Source organism: Ctenopharyngodon idella, chromosome 22 (assembly GCF_019924925.1).
Source record: "Ctenopharyngodon idella isolate HZGC_01 chromosome 22, HZGC01, whole genome shotgun sequence".
NCBI classification, from domain to species: Eukaryota; Metazoa; Chordata; class Actinopteri; order Cypriniformes; family Xenocyprididae; genus Ctenopharyngodon; species Ctenopharyngodon idella.
The window spans coordinates 21,650,361-21,670,762 of NC_067241.1; the positions used below are offsets into that span (position 1 = coordinate 21,650,361).

At 39.5% G+C, this 20,402-nt stretch overlaps 1 protein-coding gene across 1 annotated transcript; it reads right to left on the bottom strand.

Annotated features, from left to right (window-relative positions):
- Window positions 1-67: 67 nt before the first annotated feature.
- LOC127505551 (mucin-3A-like) lies at window positions 68-18,822 on the bottom strand. Its single transcript, XM_051881174.1, has 5 exons — window positions 5,041-18,822; window positions 4,661-4,920; window positions 4,474-4,538; window positions 1,421-1,566; window positions 68-1,319 (listed from the first exon to the last, which is right to left on the bottom strand). Exons 1-5 carry the CDS (start codon window positions 18,197-18,199, stop codon window positions 1,183-1,185), a joined length of 13,767 nt encoding a protein of 4,588 aa, XP_051737134.1. The 5' UTR covers window positions 18,200-18,822; the 3' UTR covers window positions 68-1,182.
- Window positions 18,823-20,402: the final 1,580 nt, after the last annotated feature.

A 20,402-nucleotide genomic window follows, 5' to 3' on the forward strand; every position in this document is an offset into this window, starting at 1 on the left:
CACTGAATCATTCTCAGATGCTGACAACAATGGAACCACTTGAGAGAGAACTGTCAGGAGACTTATTTCTTAGCACAAAAGAGGACAGTGGTACAAGAGGATTACCAAATCATTGTTTTAAGTGTGAAAATATAGCAAAAGTAACACAGAAATTCAAAAACAATGGACTTGTGACAAGGCCCCTGAAATAATCAGGCCTTCATTTTAAACTTTCATTTAGTGATGAGGATGAGGATTGCAAAAGCTATGAAAAGAGTGACTGTTTATCTCACAGAGTAAGATGCAGCCTGCAGAAATGATATGCATGGTTGTTGTTCTCACTGGAATTACCAACTGTAGCCAAAGCACAATAAAGTCAGTTACCCATTTTTTTTTTTTTTTTTTTTTTAAGTAAGAAAGGTTATGAAGAATTTAAGCTATCACAACATGTTATTGATCCAATTACCAAACATTTGTTAAACAGATGATGCATCCATTGCATGACTATTAAATGGTTTGAATAGCAAGTATGCATGAGCAATAACGCTTCACACTTGTAAAAACATAAAATTGCCCCAAATATGTTTCACAGAAACTGCAATTTTAGTTACAATATTACAATTATGCAAAAAGTGTCCTTACAAATGTAAATACACTAGATTGATCATGCAGGTACTTTAATTGTAAGTACAATGTGAGAACATTAAGGTACAGCGTAAGTACATTGTATCAAGTGCTTAATTTGTCATATAAGTACATATTTGTTAAGGCCACCTTTGTTTGACCAAAAATACAAATCTGTTAAAAAAAATTAAAAAAAAAAGCAGAAAAGTTAAAAGCATTTTAAACAATTTTGTTAATTTGATAATAAAATTATATTTTATTATGACCTCATAAAATGTATATATGTATATAAATAAATGTATTGGAGTAAAAATGTTGCAAGTTCATTTTGTGTGTTGTCTTGTAGATGTTCCTGATTTTAAGAATAACATATCCATTTCTAATTGATTTCTAATACAGTATGATTTGCTGTGTTGCCTCTGCATGGACTATTTTTGTATTGCATGTAGCGTAATTTTTCCATAACATAAAACCAAGAGTAATATTAATGTATCACTATAGCAGATAATAGAGTTTTCACAATATCAGTTGTAGGTTTGAATATGACACATGGAGAAAAACTTTGCAGAGTTACAGTGTTTAATTCCAAAGCAGAAGCAAAAGCATCAACAGCATACTAGACAGAACTGGTGAAACAGCAGAAGATGCTTGCATTGTAGGAACACTTTCTGATGACTGTGTTTGTCTGGTGGTCAAACTTGAGTCTTGCGCTTCCACTGAAAGTATAGGATAACAATTATAAACCAGCCACTGAAGGAACAATTCTACCAAATCATTATCTACTATCAAAAACAGTTTGAGAAAAGGAGGAACTCACCAACAGTGATACTGGAAGGAATCACACCAAGGAACACTCTTGATTCACTAACTCCTTTCATAAGAGTGTCTGCAATACTTGCTGCACTTGGAAGCACAGTCCAGTTTTTAAAAATAAGTTCTATATCCACACCCACTGACCCAGGCCTGGAGAAAAAAAAAAAAAAGAAAGAAAAAAAAAAGTAAAAATGTTAGATATGAAAATATCTAAATTACTAAAATGAAAAGGCAGGCTTGATTTAGCTTACTCTTGACTTTTAGTTGATTTCAACATTTACTCTGAGAGCAAAAATTAACTTAAAAAAGTTTTTTAAATTTTTCAATCATTTTTATGATTTAATTAGAGCTGCATGATTTGGCAAACAATATATTGTGATTTGGAATGTGATATGATTTAATCTCATATGAAAACATCTAATAATGCTGCTGACACAGCTAACAATTTTTGGCTCCCAATCAAACACACAAATTAATTATTCTTTTGTGGTAAAGAAGAAAAATAATGAATACACGACATTAATCTTGCTCAAATACATGGATTTAGCGGATGTCACTCGCAAAACTTTGCAATTTAAAATGATTCAAAATCTGATAAAAATCTGAAAGCGCTCTTTATTTCACTCATCTTAGTTCATTCACAGCAAAACTCCCATTGCTAAATTAACACAGCAGGAGTTTATATAATCTGTGTGGATTATATAAACACTGGCAACGTTAATTGAACTGTTTTGCTGTGTTGGAATGATGAGAAGTCCCGTTATAATCAATGAAGCTGCCTACACTACACAATGAATCTCTTATTTAGATCATGTCTACACTTTGTTATAATGAGAGGATTTGCGAGCATGCAGAACTCAACAGTGGACAAAAACTCTGGCTTTGAGAGGTGGTTGTTGTTGTTTTTTTTTTTTTAATATAACTTTATATGTATGTTAATATAAATTATGTTTATTTTTTTCCAACTAAGAAAAAAAGGACATCTAGAATCCATTGTGAAGAGGTCGGTGGCCTGTGATCCTTCCACCTCAGCAATATTAATTGTTTAGCTAAGAGCATGTCTTGCACAGACTGAGCACTTGTGTATTCTGTGTAAGACAGATTCCCAGTCCCCATCCGAAATAACCATACCTAAATCTTCTTCCCACAAATCTTTTATACGAGAAAGGAATGGGTAGAGTGGGGCCAAAATTGTACAATAGAGTGTTGATAATGCCTTTCCATTTTGGAGGATCCTCCAATAAATTATCAAAGGAAAGCAGGTAGACGGAACAGGAATCTGAGGGAACATTTTATGTACAACATCAAGAATTTGGAGGTAATGGAAAAAATGTTCTTAGGGATGTTAAACTGCTCATATATCTGCTGAATGAACAGAAAGCCCTCTCACAGTATAAGTTATTAATTTTCCTAATGCCTTTAGCACTCCAAGATGTAAAAACTTATTAAAACATTAATCAAAGTATTAAAGACATGATTGGAATGAATAGGGGAGTTAGAGTACATAGTTTGCCAACAAAAATGATGTCCCATCTGTTTCAAAATTTTAAGTGTAGAGCTTAACAATTAGGTGTAGAGTTTAACAATTAGGCGTAGAGCTTAAAAATTTTAAGTGTAGAGCTTAACAATTAGGCTTTTAGTAAATTTGTCACAGGGGAAGGAGAGAGGGGTGTAAACTAAAGCTTCTAGGGAAGAAGGCAAGCATGAGGTAGATTTGAAGTGGTGAGAGGATTCACCCTTAGACAACTTTGATTGGCCATTGCGTTTAAGAAATCAACAGACATGTCTGTGATTGGCTACATTGCTCAACGCTGTAAAAACACACACACACAAAAAACTTTTGACGTTCTTCAGTGTGCAAACACAGATATGCACTGTATCATTTGCCAAATCACCAATATGCTATTATTACAGAGAAAAATGATCCGAGACCAGCAGTTATAGGCAGTTTTTCTTTCTAAAAAAGCAATTAGAAGCAGCAGCAGTCATTGGTTTGACTGAGAAAATGTGATGCTAGTCTCAAGTCCATGGCTAGTGGACGGCAGCCTTGCCCAGCCTTATGCATACTCAGTCTATGATTATGTACCTTCGTTTATTGTTCTTATTTTCTTCATTTTTATTTTTTTATTTTTATTTTTATTCCTCATTCATATTTCATGTTTATTTAGAAATAGATTTTGTTGTTTTTATGAAACTGTTGGCTGACAATAAATCACAGTTAACTAATCTTAAATGTCAATTTTTTTTTTAGCATGTACTGCAAAATGCTGTAATTTGACAATAGACATTGAGGTCCACCCTATTTCACCAAGGTCCACTTACTTTAAAATTACCGGCCTTCTCTTATCAAAAGAGAATCCATCAGGAATTAAGCCACATCAAAGAACAGAGACTGCATGGAACAATCTTCCTAGCATTGTTCAGGACTAATAGACACTCTCTCATTTTAAGTCTAGACTAAAGACCTATTTTTTTTATTCAAGCATATACCGAATTAATTCATTCATACCTCACAGCTCATTGTTATGATGCATTATTCAGTCTACATCAGACAACTTATTTAATTAAATCGCAGTGATTTGATAATGGCACTAAGCCACATAACGATTTTATTTTCACTAACTCTTTCCCCGCCAGTGTTTTTTTTTTTTATTTACAAGTTGTTGTATGAATATTTGAACATGCAATATATCACATAAAAGAGCCTACTTTTAAACAACAACAACAACAACAACAACAAAAAAACATTTTAGTCTAGCTTTTTCTTTTTTAAGTTTCATAAAAAAACAAACAAACAAACAAAAAAACATTTTGAACAAAAAGCTGAGAAAATCTCATTTTTGTCCTGTACAGAATAATTGTGATGACCTTTTGTGTCTGTCTGTATTGTCCTTGTTTGTGCTAGCAGGTGGCTACTGGGATGATTTGTCTAATTGGTAACACCAATGTACTTTTTATTTTTCTGCACAAGAAAGAAAGAAATTAAAGAAAAAAGAAACTAAAGAACAGAATAGAAAGGAAAGGTAATAAAAGCTAATAAAGAGACTTGTACCATACCAGAATCTCTTCACATAACATCTGAGGAAGTAGGTCCCATAAATTTCCCGGAAGAATCGATTCAGCTACAGAAACATAGAAAAACACACACTTAAGCTTTAACTTACTATAAATGTAGTCTAGACCGAATTAATAAAAATCTATTTTAATATTACTATATAAAAAATTAAAATATATCTTAGAGCACCTCAGTACTGATGTTTAAGGACAGAGTCTGGTACTCCATGGAAGCAGGGTTATAATAAGCATCAATATATTGTAACTGTAAACGAATTTGTAGAATGATGAATCCCTCTCCTGGCATGGCTGAACCTGTGGAAGCTTTAGTTGAGAGATGAGTGGTTGGCAGTGCAGATGTGGTTGAGGTGGTGAAAACTTTAGAGGGTGTTGAGTTTGTAAATATTACAGATGTGGTTGTCTGATTAGCAGCTGCACTGGATACAAATACTGTAGAGCAAGAGGTATCATTAGAAGTTGTTATTGATGATGTATGAAGAATATTTCTTGAAATACCATTAGAAATAGTTGTGCTTGATAAATCAGTGTGAACTGTATTGTTTAACTGACCAGCTGGAGCAGTTGTGATCGATGTACTGGTTGAAATTGTAGTATCTGTAAGATGATTAGGTCCAGGATTAGGTCCAGCTGTGCTTGACAGATCAGTAGAGACAGTGGTGTTTATGGTACCAGGAGATACAATTGCGCTTGATTGATTAGTAGGCACTGTGGCGGTTGAAGTGTCTGAAAGATCACTAGGAACTGTAGTAGTTGATGGACCAGTAACTATAGTTGTGCTTAACTGATCAGTATGACCTGAGGAACTTGAATGATTTGGAACAGTTCTGTTTGACAGATCAGTAACAACAGCCATGGTTGTGGGTCCAGTTGGAACTTTTGTGCTTGACTGATCAGTAGAAAAAGCAGCAGATGTGGAACCAACAGGAACAGATGTCTTTGATGAATCTGAATTATCTTTAGTGATGAACGGACCATTGGGAACAGCTGTGCTGGAGAAATCATTATGAATTGCAGTGGTCAAAGTTCCAGTATGAACAGTTGTGCTAGATTGATGAATAGGGCCTGCAGTGTTTGAAAAATGATTAGGAGCAGTTATGCTTAATGGATGAGTCTGGTCTGTGCTGCTTGAAGGACCATCAATAGCAGTTGTGACTGATATATCTGTAGGAATTATACTATTTGAAATACCAGTAGAAATAGTTGTGCTTGATAAATCATTGTGAACTGTATTGCTTGACTGGCCAGCTGGAGCAGGTATGACTGATGTGCTGGCTGAAATTGTAGTATCTGTAAGATGATTAGTCCCAGCTGTGCTTGACAGATCAGTAGAGACAGTAGTGTTTATCGTACCAGGAGAAGCAATTGCGCTTGATAGATTAGTAGGCACTGTGGAGGTTGAAGAGTCTGAAAGAACAGTTGTGTATGGAAGATAAGTAGGAGCTGTGGTAGTTGAGGGACCAGTAGCTATAGTTGTGCTTAACTGATCAGTGTGACCTGAGATACTTGAATGATCATTGGGAACAGTTCCGCTTGACAGATCAGTAGCAACAGCCATGCTTGTGGGACCAGTAGGAACTGTTGTGGTTAACAGACTGGACAAAACTGCATTGCTCGAAAGGCCTAGAGGAAGAGTTGTGCTTGACTGGTCAGTAAGAACTGCAGCAGTTGTAGAACCATCAGATATAGATGTCTTTGATGAATCTGAAGGATCTTTAGTGATGACAGGATGATTAGGAGCATCTGTGCTTGACAGATCAGTGGGAACTGCAGTGGTTGAGGATCCAGAATGAACAGTTGTGCTAGGTCGATGAGTAGTTACTGCAGTGTTTGAAAAATGATTAGGATCAGTTATGCTTGATGGATCAGTGTGGACAGTGCTGCTTGAAGGACCATTAAGAGCAATTGTGATTGATATATCTGTAGGAATTATGCTATTTGAAATACCAGTAGAAATAGTTGTGCTTGATAAACCAGTTTGAACTGTATTGCTTGACTGGCCAGCTGAAACAGTTGTGATAGATTCATCTGTAGAAATAGTTGTGCTTGATAAATCCGTATGAACTGTATTGCTTGACTGGGCAGCTGGAGCAGTTGTAATCGTTGTGCTGGCTGAAATTGTAGTATCTGTAAGATGATTAGGTCCAGCTGTGCTTGACAGATCAGTAGAGACAGTGGTGTTTATGGTACCAGGAGATACAATTGCGTTTGATTGATTAGTAGGCACTGTGGAGGCTGAAGTGTCTGAAAGAACAGTTGTGTCTGAAAGATCACTAGGAACTGTAGTAGTTGATGGACCAGTAACTATAGTTGTGCTTAACTGATCAGTATGACCTGAGGAACTTGAATGATTTGGAACAGTTCTGTTTGACAGATCAGTAGCAACAGCCATGGTTGTGGGTCCAGTTGGAACTTTTGTGCTTGACTGATCAGTAGAAAATGCAGCAGATGTAGAACCAACAGGAACAGATGTCTTTGATGAATCTGAATTATCTTTAGTGATGAACGGACCATTGGGAACAGTTGTGCTTGAGAAATCATTATGAATTGCAGTGGTCAAAGTTCCAGTATGAACAGTTGTGCTAGATTGATGAATAGGGCCTGCAGTGTTTGAAAAATGATTAGGAGCAGTTATGCTTAATGGATGAGTCTGGTCTGTGCTGCTTGAAGGACCATCAATAGCAGTTGTGACTGATATATCTGTAGGAATTATACTATTTGAAATACCAGTAGAAATAGTTGTGCTTGATAAATCGGTTTGAACTGTATTGCTTGACTGGCCAGCTGGAGCAGGTGTGATCGATTCATCTGTAGAAATAGTTGTGCTTGATAAATCATTGTGAACTGTATTGCTTGACTGGCCAGCAGGGGCAGTTATGACTGATGTGCTGGCTGAAATTGTAGTATCTGTAAGATGATTAGTTCCAGCTGTGCTTGACAGATCAGTAGAGACAGTAGTGTTTATCGTACCAGGAGAAGCAATTGCGCTTGATAGATTAGTAGGCACTGTGGAGGTTGAAGAGTCTGAAAGAACAGTTGTGTATGGAAGATAAGTAGGAGCTGTGGTAGTTGAGGGACCAGTAGCTATAGTTGTGCTTAACTGATCAGTGTGACCTGAGATACTTGAATGATCATTGGGAACAGTTCCGCTTGACAGATCAGTAGCAACAGCCATGCTTGTGGGACCAGTAGGAACTGTTGTGGTTAATAGACTGGACAAAACTGCATTGCTTGAAAGGCCTAGAGGAAGAGTTGTGCTTGACTGGGCAGTAAGAACTGCAGCAGTTGTAGAACCATCAGATATAGATGTCTTTGATGAATCTGAAGGATCTTTAGTGATGACAGGATGATTAGGAGCATCTGTGCTTGACAGATCAGTGGGAACTGCAGTGGTTGAGGATCCAGAATGAACAGTTGTGCTAGGTCGATGAGTAGTTACTGCAGTGTTTGAAAAATGATTAGGATCAGTTATGCTTGATGGATCAGTGTGGACAGTGCTGCTTGAAGGACCATTAAGAGCAGTTGTGATTGATATATCTGTAGGAATTATGCTATTTGAAATACCAGTAGAAATAGTTGTGCTTGATAAACCAGTTTGAACTGTATTGCTTGACTGGCCAGCTGAAACAGTTGTGATAGATTCATCTGTAGAAATAGTTGTGCTTGATAAATCCGTATGAACTGTATTGCTTGACTGGGCAGCTGGAGCAGTTGTAATCGTTGTGCTGGCTGAAATTGTAGTATCTGTAAGATGATTAGGTCCAGCTGTGCTTGACAGATCAGTAGAGACAGTGGTGTTTATGGTACCAGGAGATACAATTGCGTTTGATTGATTAGTAGGCACTGTGGAGGCTGAAGTGTCTGAAAGAACAGTTGTGTCTGAAAGATCACTAGGAACTGTAGTAGTTGATGGACCAGTAACTATAGTTGTGCTTAACTGATCAGTATGACCTGAGGAACTTGAATGATTTGGAACAGTTCTGTTTGACAGATCAGTAGCAACAGCCATGGTTGTGGGTCCAGTTGGAACTTTTGTGCTTGACTGATCAGTAGAAAATGCAGCAGATGTAGAACCAACAGGAACAGATGTCTTTGATGAATCTGAATTATCTTTAGTGATGAACGGACCATTGGGAACAGTTGTGCTTGAGAAATCATTATGAATTGCAGTGGTCAAAGTTCCAGTATGAACAGTTGTGCTAGATTGATGAATAGGGCCTGCAGTGTTTGAAAAATGATTAGGAGCAGTTATGCTTAATGGATGAGTCTGGTCTGTGCTGCTTGAAGGACCATCAATAGCAGTTGTGACTGATATATCTGTAGGAATTATACTATTTGAAATACCAGTAGAAATAGTTGTGCTTGATAAATCGGTTTGAACTGTATTGCTTGACTGGCCAGCTGGAGCAGGTGTGATCGATTCATCTGTAGAAATAGTTGTGCTTGATAAATCATTGTGAACTGTATTGCTTGACTGGCCAGCAGGGGCAGTTATGACTGATGTGCTGGCTGAAATTGTAGTATCTGTAAGATGATTAGTTCCAGCTGTGCTTGACAGATCAGTAGAGACAGTAGTGTTTATCGTACCAGGAGAAGCAATTGCGCTTGATAGATTAGTAGGCACTGTGGAGGTTGAAGAGTCTGAAAGAACAGTTGTGTATGGAAGATAAGTAGGAGCTGTGGTAGTTGAGGGACCAGTAGCTATAGTTGTGCTTAACTGATCAGTGTGACCTGAGATACTTGAATGATCATTGGGAACAGTTCCGCTTGACAGATCAGTAGCAACAGCCATGCTTGTGGGACCAGTAGGAACTGTTGTGGTTAATAGACTGGACAAAACTGCATTGCTTGAAAGGCCTAGAGGAAGAGTTGTGCTTGACTGGGCAGTAAGAACTGCAGCAGTTGTAGAACCATCAGATATAGATGTCTTTGATGAATCTGAAGGATCTTTAGTGATGACAGGATGATTAGGAGCATCTGTGCTTGACAGATCAGTGGGAACTGCAGTGGTTGAGGATCCAGAATGAACAGTTGTGCTAGGTCGATGAGTAGTTACTGCAGTGTTTGAAAAATGATTAGGATCAGTTATGCTTGATGGATCAGTGTGGACAGTGCTGCTTGAAGGACCATTAAGAGCAGTTGTGATTGATATATCTGTAGGAATTATGCTATTTGAAATACCAGTAGAAATAGTTGTGCTTGATAAACCAGTTTGAACTGTATTGCTTGACTGGCCAGCTGAAACAGTTGTGATAGATTCATCTGTAGAAATAGTTGTGCTTGATAAATCCGTATGAACTGTATTGCTTGACTGGGCAGCTGGAGCAGTTGTAATCGTTGTGCTGGCTGAAATTGTAGTATCTGTAAGATGATTAGGTCCAGCTGTGCTTGACAGATCAGTAGAGACAGTGGTGTTTATAGTACCAGGAGATACAATTGCGTTTGATTGATTAGTAGGCACTGTGGAGGCTGAAGTGTCTGAAAGAACAGTTGTGTCTGAAAGATCACTAGGAACTGTAGTAGTTGATGGACCAGTAACTATAGTTGTGCTTAACTGATCAGTATGACCTGAGGAACTTGAATGATTTGGAACAGTTCTGTTTGACAGATCAGTAGCAACAGCCATGGTTGTGGGTCCAGTTGGAACTTTTGTGCTTGACTGATCAGTAGAAAATGCAGCAGATGTAGAACCAACAGGAACAGATGTCTTTGATGAATCTGAATTATCTTTAGTGATGAACGGACCATTGGGAACAGTTGTGCTTGAGAAATCATTATGAATTGCAGTGGTCAAAGTTCCAGTATGAACAGTTGTGCTAGATTGATGAATAGGGCCTGCAGTGTTTGAAAAATGATTAGGAGCAGTTATGCTTAATGGATGAGTCTGGTCTGTGCTGCTTGAAGGACCATCAATAGCAGTTGTGACTGATATATCTGTAGGAATTATACTATTTGAAATACCAGTAGAAATAGTTGTGCTTGATAAATCGGTTTGAACTGTATTGCTTGACTGGCCAGCTGGAGCAGGTGTGATCGATTCATCTGTAGAAATAGTTGTGCTTGATAAATCATTGTGAACTGTATTGCTTGACTGGCCAGCAGGGGCAGTTATGACTGATGTGCTGGCTGAAATTGTAGTATCTGTAAGATGATTAGTTCCAGCTGTGCTTGACAGATCAGTAGAGACAGTAGTGTTTATCGTACCAGGAGAAGCAATTGCGCTTGATAGATTAGTAGGCACTGTGGAGGTTGAAGAGTCTGAAAGAACAGTTGTGTATGGAAGATAAGTAGGAGCTGTGGTAGTTGAGGGACCAGTAGCTATAGTTGTGCTTAACTGATCAGTGTGACCTGAGATACTTGAATGATCATTGGGAACAGTTCCGCTTGACAGATCAGTAGCAACAGCCATGCTTGTGGGACCAGTAGGAACTGTTGTGGTTAACAGACTGGACAAAACTGCATTGCTCGAAAGGCCTAGAGGAAGAGTTGTGCTTGACTGGTCAGTAAGAACTGCAGCAGTTGTAGAACCATCAGATATAGATGTCTTTGATGAATCTGAAGGATCTTTAGTGATGACAGGATGATTAGGAGCATCTGTGCTTGACAGATCAGTGGGAACTGCAGTGGTTGAGGATCCAGAATGAACAGTTGTGCTAGGTCGATGAGTAGTTACTGCAGTGTTTGAAAAATGATTAGGATCAGTTATGCTTGATGGATCAGTGTGGACAGTGCTGCTTGAAGGACCATTAAGAGCAGTTGTGATTGATATATCTGTAGGAATTATGCTATTTGAAATACCAGTAGAAATAGTTGTGCTTGATAAACCAGTTTGAACTGTATTGCTTGACTGGCCAGCTGAAACAGTTGTGATAGATTCATCTGTAGAAATAGTTGTGCTTGATAAATCCGTATGAACTGTATTGCTTGACTGGGCAGCTGGAGCAGTTGTAATCGTTGTGCTGGCTGAAATTGTAGTATCTGTAAGATGATTAGGTCCAGCTGTGCTTGACAGATCAGTAGAGACAGTGGTGTTTATGGTACCAGGAGATACAATTGCGTTTGATTGATTAGTAGGCACTGTGGAGGCTGAAGTGTCTGAAAGAACAGTTGTGTCTGAAAGATCACTAGGAACTGTAGTAGTTGATGGACCAGTAACTATAGTTGTGCTTAACTGATCAGTATGACCTGAGGAACTTGAATGATTTGGAACAGTTCTGTTTGACAGATCAGTAGCAACAGCCATGGTTGTGGGTCCAGTTGGAACTTTTGTGCTTGACTGATCAGTAGAAAATGCAGCAGATGTAGAACCAACAGGAACAGATGTCTTTGATGAATCTGAATTATCTTTAGTGATGAACGGACCATTGGGAACAGTTGTGCTTGAGAAATCATTATGAATTGCAGTGGTCAAAGTTCCAGTATGAACAGTTGTGCTAGATTGATGAATAGGGCCTGCAGTGTTTGAAAAATGATTAGGAGCAGTTATGCTTAATGGATGAGTCTGGTCTGTGCTGCTTGAAGGACCATCAATAGCAGTTGTGACTGATATATCTGTAGGAATTATACTATTTGAAATACCAGTAGAAATAGTTGTGCTTGATAAATCGGTTTGAACTGTATTGCTTGACTGGCCAGCTGGAGCAGGTGTGATCGATTCATCTGTAGAAATAGTTGTGCTTGATAAATCATTGTGAACTGTATTGCTTGACTGGCCAGCAGGGGCAGTTATGACTGATGTGCTGGCTGAAATTGTAGTATCTGTAAGATGATTAGTTCCAGCTGTGCTTGACAGATCAGTAGAGACAGTAGTGTTTATCGTACCAGGAGAAGCAATTGCGCTTGATAGATTAGTAGGCACTGTGGAGGTTGAAGAGTCTGAAAGAACAGTTGTGTATGGAAGATAAGTAGGAGCTGTGGTAGTTGAGGGACCAGTAGCTATAGTTGTGCTTAACTGATCAGTGTGACCTGAGATACTTGAATGATCATTGGGAACAGTTCCGCTTGACAGATCAGTAGCAACAGCCATGCTTGTGGGACCAGTAGGAACTGTTGTGGTTAACAGACTGGACAAAACTGCATTGCTCGAAAGGCCTAGAGGAAGAGTTGTGCTTGACTGGTCAGTAAGAACTGCAGCAGTTGTAGAACCATCAGATATAGATGTCTTTGATGAATCTGAAGGATCTTTAGTGATGACAGGATGATTAGGAGCATCTGTGCTTGACAGATCAGTGGGAACTGCAGTGGTTGAGGATCCAGAATGAACAGTTGTGCTAGGTCGATGAGTAGTTACTGCAGTGTTTGAAAAATGATTAGGATCAGTTATGCTTGATGGATCAGTGTGGACAGTGCTGCTTGAAGGACCATTAAGAGCAGTTGTGATTGATATATCTGTAGGAATTATGCTATTTGAAATACCAGTAGAAATAGTTGTGCTTGATAAACCAGTTTGAACTGTATTGCTTGACTGGCCAGCTGAAACAGTTGTGATAGATTCATCTGTAGAAATAGTTGTGCTTGATAAATCCGTATGAACTGTATTGCTTGACTGGGCAGCTGGAGCAGTTGTAATCGTTGTGCTGGCTGAAATTGTAGTATCTGTAAGATGATTAGGTCCAGCTGTGCTTGACAGATCAGTAGAGACAGTGGTGTTTATGGTACCAGGAGATACAATTGCGTTTGATTGATTAGTAGGCACTGTGGAGGCTGAAGTGTCTGAAAGAACAGTTGTGTCTGAAAGATCACTAGGAACTGTAGTAGTTGATGGACCAGTAACTATAGTTGTGCTTAACTGATCAGTATGACCTGAGGAACTTGAATGATTTGGAACAGTTCTGTTTGACAGATCAGTAGCAACAGCCATGGTTGTGGGTCCAGTTGGAACTTTTGTGCTTGACTGATCAGTAGAAAATGCAGCAGATGTAGAACCAACAGGAACAGATGTCTTTGATGAATCTGAATTATCTTTAGTGATGAACGGACCATTGGGAACAGTTGTGCTTGAGAAATCATTATGAATTGCAGTGGTCAAAGTTCCAGTATGAACAGTTGTGCTAGATTGATGAATAGGGCCTGCAGTGTTTGAAAAATGATTAGGAGCAGTTATGCTTAATGGATGAGTCTGGTCTGTGCTGCTTGAAGGACCATCAATAGCAGTTGTGACTGATATATCTGTAGGAATTATACTATTTGAAATACCAGTAGAAATAGTTGTGCTTGATAAATCGGTTTGAACTGTATTGCTTGACTGGCCAGCTGGAGCAGGTGTGATCGATTCATCTGTAGAAATAGTTGTGCTTGATAAATCATTGTGAACTGTATTGCTTGACTGGCCAGCAGGGGCAGTTATGACTGATGTGCTGGCTGAAATTGTAGTATCTGTAAGATGATTAGTTCCAGCTGTGCTTGACAGATCAGTAGAGACAGTAGTGTTTATCGTACCAGGAGAAGCAATTGCGCTTGATAGATTAGTAGGCACTGTGGAGGTTGAAGAGTCTGAAAGAACAGTTGTGTATGGAAGATAAGTAGGAGCTGTGGTAGTTGAGGGACCAGTAGCTATAGTTGTGCTTAACTGATCAGTGTGACCTGAGATACTTGAATGATCATTGGGAACAGTTCCGCTTGACAGATCAGTAGCAACAGCCATGCTTGTGGGACCAGTAGGAACTGTTGTGGTTAACAGACTGGACAAAACTGCATTGCTCGAAAGGCCTAGAGGAAGAGTTGTGCTTGACTGGTCAGTAAGAACTGCAGCAGTTGTAGAACCATCAGATATAGATGTCTTTGATGAATCTGAAGGATCTTTAGTGATGACAGGATGATTAGGAGCATCTGTGCTTGACAGATCAGTGGGAACTGCAGTGGTTGAGGATCCAGAATGAACAGTTGTGCTAGGTCGATGAGTAGTTACTGCAGTGTTTGAAAAATGATTAGGATCAGTTATGCTTGATGGATCAGTGTGGACAGTGCTGCTTGAAGGACCATTAAGAGCAGTTGTGATTGATATATCTGTAGGAATTATGCTATTTGAAATACCAGTAGAAATAGTTGTGCTTGATAAACCAGTTTGAACTGTATTGCTTGACTGGCCAGCTGAAACAGTTGTGATAGATTCATCTGTAGAAATAGTTGTGCTTGATAAATCCGTATGAACTGTATTGCTTGACTGGGCAGCTGGAGCAGTTGTAATCGTTGTGCTGGCTGAAATTGTAGTATCTGTAAGATGATTAGGTCCAGCTGTGCTTGACAGATCAGTAGAGACAGTGGTGTTTATGGTACCAGGAGATACAATTGCGTTTGATTGATTAGTAGGCACTGTGGAGGCTGAAGTGTCTGAAAGAACAGTTGTGTCTGAAAGATCACTAGGAACTGTAGTAGTTGATGGACCAGTAACTATAGTTGTGCTTAACTGATCAGTATGACCTGAGGAACTTGAATGATTTGGAACAGTTCTGTTTGACAGATCAGTAGCAACAGCCATGGTTGTGGGTCCAGTTGGAACTTTTGTGCTTGACTGATCAGTAGAAAATGCAGCAGATGTAGAACCAACAGGAACAGATGTCTTTGATGAATCTGAATTATCTTTAGTGATGAACGGACCATTGGGAACAGTTGTGCTTGAGAAATCATTATGAATTGCAGTGGTCAAAGTTCCAGTATGAACAGTTGTGCTAGATTGATGAATAGGGCCTGCAGTGTTTGAAAAATGATTAGGAGCAGTTATGCTTAATGGATGAGTCTGGTCTGTGCTGCTTGAAGGACCATCAATAGCAGTTGTGACTGATATATCTGTAGGAATTATACTATTTGAAATACCAGTAGAAATAGTTGTGCTTGATAAATCGGTTTGAACTGTATTGCTTGACTGGCCAGCTGGAGCAGGTGTGATCGATTCATCTGTAGAAATAGTTGTGCTTGATAAATCATTGTGAACTGTATTGCTTGACTGGCCAGCAGGGGCAGTTATGACTGATGTGCTGGCTGAAATTGTAGTATCTGTAAGATGATTAGTTCCAGCTGTGCTTGACAGATCAGTAGAGACAGTAGTGTTTATCGTACCAGGAGAAGCAATTGCGCTTGATAGATTAGTAGGCACTGTGGAGGTTGAAGAGTCTGAAAGAACAGTTGTGTATGGAAGATAAGTAGGAGCTGTGGTAGTTGAGGGACCAGTAGCTATAGTTGTGCTTAACTGATCAGTGTGACCTGAGATACTTGAATGATCATTGGGAACAGTTCCGCTTGACAGATCAGTAGCAACAGCCATGCTTGTGGGACCAGTAGGAACTGTTGTGGTTAACAGACTGGACAAAACTGCATTGCTCGAAAGGCCTAGAGGAAGAGTTGTGCTTGACTGGTCAGTAAGAACTGCAGCAGTTGTAGAACCATCAGATATAGATGTCTTTGATGAATCTGAAGGATCTTTAGTGATGACAGGATGATTAGGAGCATCTGTGCTTGACAGATCAGTGGGAACTGCAGTGGTTGAGGATCCAGAATGAACAGTTGTGCTAGGTCGATGAGTAGTTACTGCAGTGTTTGAAAAATGATTAGGATCAGTTATGCTTGATGGATCAGTGTGGACAGTGCTGCTTGAAGGACCATTAAGAGCAGTTGTGATTGATATATCTGTAGGAATTATGCTATTTGAAATACCAGTAGAAATAGTTGTGCTTGATAAACCAGTTTGAACTGTATTGCTTGACTGGCCAGCTGAAACAGTTGTGATAGATTCATCTGTAGAAATAGTTGTGCTTGATAAATCCGTATGAACTGTATTGCTTGACTGGGCAGCTGGAGCAGTTGTAATCGTTGTGCTGGCTGAAATTGTAGTATCTGTAAGATGATTAGGTCCAGCTGTGCTTGACAGATCAGTAGAGACAGTGGTGTTTATGGTACCAGGAGATACAATTGCGTTTGATTGATTAGTAGGCACTGTGGAGGCTGAAGTGTCTGAAAGAACAGTTGTGTCTGAAAGATCACTAGGAACTGTAGTAGTTGATGGACCAGTAACTATAGTTGTGCTTAACTGATCAGTATGACCTGAGGAACTTGAATGATTTGGAACAGTTCTGTTTGACAGATCAGTAGCAACAGCCATGGTTGTGGGTCCAGTTGGAACTTTTGTGCTTGACTGATCAGTAGAAAATGCAGCAGATGTAGAACCAACAGGAACAGATGTCTTTGATGAATCTGAATTATCTTTAGTGATGAACGGACCATTGGGAACAGTTGTGCTTGAGAAATCATTATGAATTGCAGTGGTCAAAGTTCCAGTATGAACAGTTGTGCTAGATTGATGAATAGGGCCTGCAGTGTTTGAAAAATGATTAGGAGCAGTTATGCTTAATGGATGAGTCTGGTCTGTGCTGCTTGAAGGACCATCAATAGCAGTTGTGACTGATATATCTGTAGGAATTATACTATTTGAAATACCAGTAGAAATAGTTGTGCTTGATAAATCGGTTTGAACTGTATTGCTTGACTGGCCAGCTGGAGCAGGTGTGATCGATTCATCTGTAGAAATAGTTGTGCTTGATAAATCATTGTGAACTGTATTGCTTGACTGGCCAGCAGGGGCAGTTATGACTGATGTGCTGGCTGAAATTGTAGTATCTGTAAGATGATTAGTTCCAGCTGTGCTTGACAGATCAGTAGAGACAGTAGTGTTTATCGTACCAGGAGAAGCAATTGCGCTTGATAGATTAGTAGGCACTGTGGAGGTTGAAGAGTCTGAAAGAACAGTTGTGTATGGAAGATAAGTAGGAGCTGTGGTAGTTGAGGGACCAGTAGCTATAGTTGTGCTTAACTGATCAGTGTGACCTGAGATACTTGAATGATCATTGGGAACAGTTCCGCTTGACAGATCAGTAGCAACAGCCATGCTTGTGGGACCAGTAGGAACTGTTGTGGTTAACAGACTGGACAAAACTGCATTGCTCGAAAGGCCTAGAGGAAGAGTTGTGCTTGACTGGTCAGTAAGAACTGCAGCAGTTGTAGAACCATCAGATATAGATGTCTTTGATGAATCTGAAGGATCTTTAGTGATGACAGGATGATTAGGAGCATCTGTGCTTGACAGATCAGTGGGAACTGCAGTGGTTGAGGATCCAGAATGAACAGTTGTGCTAGGTCGATGAGTAGTTACTGCAGTGTTTGAAAAATGATTAGGATCAGTTATGCTTGATGGATCAGTGTGGACAGTGCTGCTTGAAGGACCATTAAGAGCAGTTGTGATTGATATATCTGTAGGAATTATGCTATTTGAAATACCAGTAGAAATAGTTGTGCTTGATAAACCAGTTTGAACTGTATTGCTTGACTGGCCAGCTGAAACAGTTGTGATAGATTCATCTGTAGAAATAGTTGTGCTTGATAAATCCGTATGAACTGTATTGCTTGACTGGGCAGCTGGAGCAGTTGTAATCGTTGTGCTGGCTGAAATTGTAGTATCTGTAAGATGATTAGGTCCAGCTGTGCTTGACAGATCAGTAGAGACAGTGGTGTTTATGGTACCAGGAGATACAATTGCGTTTGATTGATTAGTAGGCACTGTGGAGGCTGAAGTGTCTGAAAGAACAGTTGTGTCTGAAAGATCACTAGGAACTGTAGTAGTTGATGGACCAGTAACTATAGTTGTGCTTAACTGATCAGTATGACCTGAGGAACTTGAATGATTTGGAACAGTTCTGTTTGACAGATCAGTAGCAACAGCCATGGTTGTGGGTCCAGTTGGAACTTTTGTGCTTGACTGATCAGTAGAAAATGCAGCAGATGTAGAACCAACAGGAACAGATGTCTTTGATGAATCTGAATTATCTTTAGTGATGAACGGACCATTGGGAACAGTTGTGCTTGAGAAATCATTATGAATTGCAGTGGTCAAAGTTCCAGTATGAACAGTTGTGCTAGATTGATGAATAGGGCCTGCAGTGTTTGAAAAATGATTAGGAGCAGTTATGCTTAATGGATGAGTCTGGTCTGTGCTGCTTGAAGGACCATCAATAGCAGTTGTGACTGATATATCTGTAGGAATTATACTATTTGAAATACCAGTAGAAATAGTTGTGCTTGATAAATCGGTTTGAACTGTATTGCTTGACTGGCCAGCTGGAGCAGGTGTGATCGATTCATCTGTAGAAATAGTTGTGCTTGATAAATCATTGTGAACTGTATTGCTTGACTGGCCAGCAGGGGCAGTTATGACTGATGTGCTGGCTGAAATTGTAGTATCTGTAAGATGATTAGTTCCAGCTGTGCTTGACAGATCAGTAGAGACAGTAGTGTTTATCGTACCAGGAGAAGCAATTGCGCTTGATAGATTAGTAGGCACTGTGGAGGTTGAAGAAGTCTGAAAGAACAGTTGTGTATGGAAGATAAGTAGGAGCTGTGGTAGTTGAGGGACCAGTAGCTATAGTTGTGCTTAACTGATCAGTGTGACCTGAGATACTTGAATGATCATTGGGAACAGTTCCGCTTGACAGATCAGTAGCAACAGCCATGCTTGTGGGACCAGTAGGAACTGTTGTGGTTAACAGACTGGACAAAACTGCATTGCTCGAAAGGCCTAGAGGAAGAGTTGTGCTTGACTGGTCAGTAAGAACTGCAGCAGTTGTAGAACCATCAGATATAGATGTCTTTGATGAATCTGAAGGATCTTTAGTGATGACAGGATGATTAGGAGCATCTGTGCTTGACAGATCAGTGGGAACTGCAGTGGTTGAGGATCCAGAATGAACAGTTGTGCTAGGTCGATGAGTAGTTACTGCAGTGTTTGAAAAATGATTAGGATCAGTTATGCTTGATGGATCAGTGTGGACAGTGCTGCTTGAAGGACCATTAAGAGCAGTTGTGATTGATATATCTGTAGGAATTATGCTATTTGAAATACCAGTAGAAATAGTTGTGCTTGATAAACCAGTTTGAACTGTATTGCTTGACTGGCCAGCTGAAACAGTTGTGATAGATTCATCTGTAGAAATAGTTGTGCTTGATAAATCCGTATGAACTGTATTGCTTGACTGGGCAGCTGGAGCAGTTGTAATCGTTGTGCTGGCTGAAATTGTAGTATCTGTAAGATGATTAGGTCCAGCTGTGCTTGACAGATCAGTAGAGACAGTGGTGTTTATGGTACCAGGAGATACAATTGCGTTTGATTGATTAGTAGGCACTGTGGAGGCTGAAGTGTCTGAAAGAACAGTTGTGTCTGAAAGATCACTAGGAACTGTAGTAGTTGATGGACCAGTAACTATAGTTGTGCTTAACTGATCAGTATGACCTGAGGAACTTGAATGATTTGGAACAGTTCTGTTTGACAGATCAGTAGCAACAGCCATGGTTGTGGGTCCAGTTGGAACTTTTGTGCTTGACTGATCAGTAGAAAATGCAGCAGATGTAGAACCAACAGGAACAGATGTCTTTGATGAATCTGAATTATCTTTAGTGATGAACGGACCATTGGGAACAGTTGTGCTTGAGAAATCATTATGAATTGCAGTGGTCAAAGTTCCAGTATGAACAGTTGTGCTAGATTGATGAATAGGGCCTGCAGTGTTTGAAAAATGATTAGGAGCAGTTATGCTTAATGGATGAGTCTGGTCTGTGCTGCTTGAAGGACCATCAATAGCAGTTGTGACTGATATATCTGTAGGAATTATACTATTTGAAATACCAGTAGAAATAGTTGTGCTTGATAAATCGGTTTGAACTGTATTGCTTGACTGGCCAGCTGGAGCAGGTGTGATCGATTCATCTGTAGAAATAGTTGTGCTTGATAAATCATTGTGAACTGTATTGCTTGACTGGCCAGCAGGGGCAGTTATGACTGATGTGCTGGCTGAAATTGTAGTATCTGTAAGATGATTAGTTCCAGCTGTGCTTGACAGATCAGTAGAGACAGTAGTGTTTATCGTACCAGGAGA

Bases quoted from the DNA above. Each gene is read 5' to 3' on its own strand.
- LOC127505551 (XM_051881174.1), bottom strand. From the start codon at position 18,199: ATGGCTGTTGCTACTGATCTGTCAAACAGAACTGTTCCAAATCATTCA. The intron at 1,567-4,473 runs GTATGGTACAAG...TTTTTTCTCCAG, and splicing joins TGTTATGTGAAGAGATTCTG to GCCTGGGTCAGTGGGTGTGG. The intron at 1,320-1,420 runs GTGAGTTCCTCC...CTATACTTTCAG, and splicing joins TCCTTCCAGTATCACTGTTG to TGGAAGCGCAAGACTCAAGT.